Source organism: Saprolegnia parasitica, assembly GCF_000151545.1.
Source record: "Saprolegnia parasitica CBS 223.65 unplaced genomic scaffold supercont2.134, whole genome shotgun sequence".
NCBI classification, from domain to species: domain Eukaryota; phylum Oomycota; class Saprolegniomycetes; order Saprolegniales; family Saprolegniaceae; genus Saprolegnia; species Saprolegnia parasitica.
This window is the reverse complement of record NW_012156528.1, coordinates 77,290-83,541: the sequence shown is the minus strand read 5'-3', so window position 1 is coordinate 83,541 and position 6,252 is coordinate 77,290. Positions and strand designations below refer to the sequence as shown.

At 57.6% G+C, this 6,252-nt stretch overlaps 4 protein-coding genes across 4 annotated transcripts; 2 read left to right on the top strand and 2 right to left on the bottom strand.

Moving 5' to 3' along the window:
- Positions 1-1,336: 1,336 nt before the first annotated feature.
- Positions 1,337-2,122, top strand: SPRG_13980 (hypothetical protein; the record flags this gene model as incomplete). The annotated part of the gene is made up of 1 exon (XM_012353758.1): positions 1,337-2,122. The coding sequence occupies one exon, from the start codon at positions 1,337-1,339 to the stop codon at positions 2,120-2,122; it is 786 nt and encodes a 261-aa protein (XP_012209148.1).
- Positions 2,123-2,352: 230 nt separating this feature from the next.
- On the bottom strand, positions 2,353-2,736 carry SPRG_13979 (hypothetical protein; the record flags this gene model as incomplete). Its single annotated transcript, XM_012353757.1, has 1 exon — positions 2,353-2,736. The coding sequence occupies one exon, from the start codon at positions 2,734-2,736 to the stop codon at positions 2,353-2,355; it is 384 nt and encodes a 127-aa protein (XP_012209147.1).
- Positions 2,737-3,854: 1,118 nt separating this feature from the next.
- On the bottom strand, positions 3,855-5,458 carry SPRG_13978 (hypothetical protein; the record flags this gene model as incomplete). Its single annotated transcript, XM_012353756.1, has 1 exon — positions 3,855-5,458. Exon 1 carries the CDS (start codon positions 5,280-5,282, stop codon positions 3,855-3,857), a length of 1,428 nt encoding a protein of 475 aa, XP_012209146.1. The 5' UTR covers positions 5,283-5,458.
- On the top strand, positions 5,458-6,161 carry SPRG_13977 (hypothetical protein; the record flags this gene model as incomplete). Its single annotated transcript, XM_012353755.1, has 2 exons — positions 5,458-6,108; positions 6,153-6,161. 2 exons carry the CDS (start codon positions 5,458-5,460, stop codon positions 6,159-6,161), a joined length of 660 nt encoding a protein of 219 aa, XP_012209145.1.
- Between the last annotated feature and the right edge of the window lie 91 nt (positions 6,162-6,252).

Genomic DNA, 6,252 nt, shown 5'->3' with positions numbered 1-6,252 from the left:
GTCTCTTGCATCCTCTGCGCTTGCCGCGCCCGGAAGAGCTCCGCCTCGTACACCGTCCGTGGCTTCATCTGCTTCACATGAGACCCCATGGTATGGTACTAGAGGGCGTCCTTGTCATGACGATCGTCTTCGCGCGCTTCCGCTGCCCGGATATTTAGCTGTCGAAGCTGCTTCGCGCGCTTCAGCTGTCCCGAAATCGAGACGTGCTCAAAGGCTCTATTATGTGCGTCTTTGACGCACTAAAAATTGTACCCCGGATAAGTGCGTCGTACTTAATTTATACAAAATCAAGTATAATGTCCATCATGTGACAGCACTTCACAGGGACTGCTAAATCGCACTTCACAGGACATGCTCTGCGCGATGCGATTGGCCGAGACCAATGGAACTGCGTTTCATTTGTCAGAAAATCTGGAATTATGACCAATGGGTTGGCCGGATTGAGACACGACACGCCAAATTAATCCCCTGGGATGCTGGTACACCACGTAAACGTTCCTACCAGGATAATGCAGCATACCTACAATGACGCTTTGTCACACTCAGTAGACGGGAGTAGAAAGTACACCAATTCTCGACAAGCTCGAGTCGCTGCGTGTACGCACATGTGCGAGCGAGATTCGTACATTGTGCAACACAGGACCACCTTGCTGCGATTTCGCAACTGCAATGCTGTCGAAAGGATTTGCTAAGGGCAGATGTCGCACAGGAACGACGACACGTAGCTTCGTGCGTATAATTGTGCTTACTGCGTGCCATCGGAACGGCAAAGACCTTGAAGAAGTTGCGCTGGTAGACTCTGCATTCCGTCAGGTGCTGTCATTACCGTTTGCTGCTACGCCCGCTGCCCCGGCATCATTGTGACTCACAAGGCTACTTAACGTCGTTGAGGGTGCTTCGATGTTCTTCGTGTGAAAGTGCGTCTCGTTTTGGCTGCTTGGTGGGTAGTAGAAACCGTGGACGGAACACTCGAACAAACGAGGTTGCATCTCTGCTGTGCCAGAATATGCGAAGAGGTGTTTGCTTCATGCGTACACACTGTTGAAAAACGTCAAGCAGTCGTTCTCGCCTCGCGGGCTGGAATATGCATGCGACAACGAGTCGGTTCCGCATCTAGAAAGTATGCAAGTATGCCATGCCAGAGCGGGCGGACCGCGCGGCTAGTCGGGTGCTATCTGGTTGAAAAGATGTGTCCCGCCAAAAATGACCCATCGGATTGGCTCGCGCTCCGTACGGCGTCAATTGATTGGTTCTTTTTAGGATCCGCGGATTGGCTGTATTGTCCTTCGCTGTGATTGGTCAAAATGAGGTCCAGGTCAGTTGCCATCCGCGAGCCATGTCCGGAGGTGTCCAAGTCGAGACCCTGGCTGCATTGCGCGACTTCCTCGACGTCGTGCTGCTTTCGCTCGAAGCAACCCCTCCCGTACCTCTCTCGGCGCAGACGACGACGACCCTCCTCGAGAAGCTCAAGATGACGTCCAAGAAGCTCAAGACGTCCGAATCGACGGCGCTGCCCGCGCCAAGCAAGCTCACAGCCTTTGACGCGTACACGTACCTGACTGCGCAGTCGTACCACGGACACGTGGCCACGACGCACAAGGCTCCGACGCATGCAGCGCTGAACTCGTGGCACGGAAAGGCGGCGACGAAGCACAAGCCTGCGAAGGTCCAAGGAACCACGACGTACAAGCCATACGCGGCGCCGATGCACCACGGACATGCAGCAGCACCAACCAAGACACCCACATATCCGGCGAGCAAGCACGGACAAGCGAAACCAGCGTACAAGCCCGCCGCGCTGCAACAGGAAACCACGACGGCGACAGGCGACGTTGCCGTGCTCTTGAAGCGGCTCGATGCACTCGAAGCGAGCAACGCGGCTCTGAAGGCGACGGTGGTGGAGCTGGAAGGCAAGCTCGAGGAGCACGTCGAGCGTGTGACTGAGATCACGAACGACCAAGAGTCGACGAACGAGCAGGTCGAACACAAGCTACACGCGCTCGATATGACGGTCAAAAGCCACACCAAATTGACGCAGATCCAGGAGAGCAAGATCCAGACGATGAGCAAGACGCTCAAAGAGCACACGACCGTCATCAACTGCGTCAAGTACCGCAAGTGACTCGATCGCGTAGCTCGCTTGTCGCAGCACGCGGCCTAGCTCTATTTACTTTCTATAATTTTCAACGTAGCTGATCGTCCTTTTGAGAGATCGAGGCACATGGTGCTTCTACATGGACATAGAACTTGCCTTTCGTCGATCTCACAACCACGAGCTTGGCGCCGCGGCCTCATGAAGAGAAGATAGACATCGTCGATTCGTTGTTTAAATAGATAGGACAGCTGCAATGTTCACGCAACGTGCTTCTGGATGGGACTCATGGGCGGCTGCCACCGAGCGTGACCCGTCAAGGCAATCGGGCTCGAGACGGGACGGCTACGCTTGTTGTACGCGACGTGCTTGGTTGCAAACCGAATTGGGCTCGGCGGGCAGCGTTGGTAGACGTTGTTAGTCGAGATGGGCGGCTTGGGGCTCGACCGAGGCTCTAGGTCCTCCGTGTTGGCTGTCGTCGTGTCGGACGAGATGGATTCGCTCCGGTCGCGCTTCGGCGACTCGAGCGTCGGCGATGGTAGCACCGCGTCGTCGTAGCACCGGTACTCGACGGAGGGATCAAGCGCCGAGTTCGACGGCGTGCGCTTCTTGGAAAAGGACAACCAAGTGGGCAGTGTTGGCATCGTTGTGCGATGGATGGCAAATTCGAAAGTGACGCTGTGGCACACCAAAACTTGGCCGCTCCACCTCACCACAATCAAGAATCTAGCACTTCCGGCGGTGGCTTCATCACACCGCATGGCAGTTGTATCACTCGGCGAGCGCCAATCTCGGCAATCTGGGGATGCTTGCGGAGTGTACCTTAAGGGTGGGCGACGCCAGCTGGCTCTGACGGCTGCTAAGGACGAGCTCCGGCCACTCGGTCGCACAAGGAGCTTTGCCCGGTGCTTGCGGTGCGAGCCCGGCGGGTACGCACTAGCTCCGAACTGGGTACCACACGATTGGTCGACGCTCGGGTCGTCATCCTATCATACACTGCACGTTCAATGCTGCACGTTGCTCGTTCTATTATGGTTTGTGCGCTCACAAACATGCCCGTGTCACGGCATGTATCTGGTCGGGGACCCTGACGCAAACGACGGCTGTAAATACATGTAGCGACGACTGCGCGGGGACCCATCGGTACCGGTACGTCAACCCCACGTCAAACTCATGGACGTATTTGGTGACAAATCCTCCCGTTAATCCACCCACTTGGATGGTACCCAATGGAGCCGCCAGAATCGTTTAGTCGAAGTTTTCGTCGTGGTGCACATCCTGGGGATGGATGTGAATGTTCAAAGTTTGGTCGCAAAGATGTGCAGACGCTGGATGCTCCGTGTTTATAGACAGCGGCAAACCCAGTGCTGTCTGGCTCTGGCATCTCGAGTTCTGCAAAGTTGCGAATAGTGCGGTAGAAGTACCGGTAGTCGAGAAGTGATGCAGTGAGCACACTCACAACCGTCCATCTACAGAGTATATACGGTAGGTTCCGTACAGTGTACTGTGCCGAGACCTACTGTTGTCAAGCGATATACACTTGGCAGTCTCTGTTTGCAACGGCTTTTTTTGTTGGGGTGTTGGCGTACAGTGTACTCGGTTGTCGTTGGCATCCACCCACAAGCAACGCCAAGATTGTCCGTCTCATCTTGACAAGTATCAACAACAACAACCGTTCCGACATACTTGTACTACCGATCAATAGCATAATAGTACGCATTTCTTTCGTGCTGTAAGACTTTTATGTCTCTATTAATCACAACTAAAGTGTGGCCGCCGGCGGTCGAGGCCGGCCACGCGACGTCGTTAGAGGCAAGTGGCCCATTTCGAGGAGCGCGTTGTCGCCCGCCTTCGCCGCCTTGTTGGCACTGCACCCAGCGTACTTGGCAAGATGCACGAGCTGCCGGACCCAAACGCCGACGACCGCGAGAGTGATGAGCGACACGGCAGTGTACGAGAGGACGAGCTGCGTTTGAATCGTAATGCGCATGTTCAGACCGGCGCCAATACCGTAGAGGACCAGTAGGAAACCTTCGACGCCGAGCGTAGCGTGCAAATGCACTCGGCTCGGAAACGGACGCCGGTGCAAGATAAGGAGGACGAAGAGACCGTGGACAACCATAAGCGCAAGCAGTTGCGAGACGCCGTCAAGTGTGAGTGCGGCGACGATGCCGGCGACGACAGTTTCGAGAATGAAGACTGCGCCGATGAAGCAGCGGCGGTCGTACTGCATGTTGGCGTACAAAACGCCAAAGACGATGCGGACGCGCCACTTGGCGAGAGCGATGCGCGACTGCCGGTGCAGCCACCGAAGGAGAACGACAGAGCTGAGAAGCAATAGCAGCAGTGTCGCAACGGCAAGGAGGCCGTTCGTTGACGACCACAGCGACGTCGAACCGTCCTGGAGGAGCTCAACGACGGCGATGTAGATGAGCGGCAGCACGGCCAAGAATCCGATGACAACAAGAAGCCCGAGACACTGGTGCGAGAGCGTCCGCAGTTGCACGTAGCGCGAATGAGCGCTCGCGCTCTCAGAGTCGTATCCGACGGCAGCGCGCGATGCCACGTACGCCCACGCCCCCGATGAAGCGATAACCAGCAGCAGAAGTGCAATCACACAGAGCACCGTGGCCATCAAGCGCACAAACCAATCTTGCTCGCGGACGCCGGACCGCAGCGCAAACTGAACAAAGCCAGAGGGGTCGTACGACGTGAGGCCGCGACCCAAAACTGCAGTGGACACGGCAGTCGACGTTGACGGCGCGGTCGTGGCTGAGAGTGATGGCACGAGGAAAATACTCCAGCTGAAGTTGTCCAGAAACCGGATGTAGACGAGTTGCGGGCGGTTGTTATTCTTGGTGAGCGCGAGAACTGCCACATGCTGGAGCGCGCTCAAAAAAAGCGGGAGCTCCCATGAGTTGGGCTGCCATAGCGCCTCAGTATACGCATCTGGCGCGACGGACTCGGGGTGGATCGCCTGAAAGTGGAAAAAGCCGAGCAATAGCACGGTCGTCCCAAGCACCGCCGAGATGAGCGGACTCAGCCACGGCATATCATTGTTGCCGATCGAGGTCTCCGCTGTAAGCGCTGCGAGTGCATGTGCGTCCACCTTGGCCATTCTTGAGCGACTGAGCAAATCGCTGTGCTCATTGCGCGGCACCGTGCTGTCAGCAACCGTTGCTGGTGGCATTGTTGTGCCAAGGTCACTGAGTTGGGACAACTGGTCGACGACCGCCGGTGCAGCAGTAACGACAGAAGGTACAGACGGCGAAGAGCTGGTTTGCAGCAAGAGAGTATCCAATGTATCAGACAACGGCGTGGTCGTCGACGGTACGAGCGTCGACGCCGTCAACAGCGTATCGAGAATGGGGGACACCGTTGCTGGCAGCGGACTCGGTGCCACGAGCGAAATCTCGGTGGGGACTGGGCTCAACATGCTTGAACTTGGCGTTGACGTAGCAGTCGGTGCGGGTGGAGGTGACGCATTCGGAACGGCATTCGTCGACGGCGCGGTCGTGACTGGATCCGTCGCCGGCAATCGCGACGGCACAGAAGATGTTCGTTGCGGTTGCAACGTAGTAACCGGCGCCGAGCTCGGCACCGCAGTCGACTGTGCTGGCAACGTCGTCGGCTCCGACGTCGGCGTCGCACTCGATGGCGTTGTCGTGGACTGCGCTGGCAACGTCGTTGGTGCTACGCTCGACGGCGTCGTTGTCGACTGTGCTGGCAACGTCGTCGGTCCCGACGTTGGCGTCTCACTCGGTGGCGGCGTCGTCGACTGGCTTGGCACCGTCGTCGGCTCCGACATCGGCGTCGCACTCGATGGCGTGGACTGCGCTGGCAACGTCGTTGGTGCTACGCTCGACGGCGTCGTTGTCGACTGTGCTGGCAACGTCGTCGGCTCCGACGTCGGCGTCGCACTCGATGGCGTTGTCGTGGACTGCGCTGGCAACGTCGTTGGCGCTACGCTCGACGGCGTCGTTGTCGACTGGCTGGGCAGCGGCGTTGGCCCCGACGTTGGCGTCTCACTCGGTGGCGTCGTTGTCGACTGGCTGGGCAGCGGCGCTGACCCCGAGTTGGCGTCTCACTCGGTGGCGGCGTCGTCGACTGGCTTGGCACCGTCGTCGGCTCAGACGTCGGCGTCGCACTCGATGGCGTTG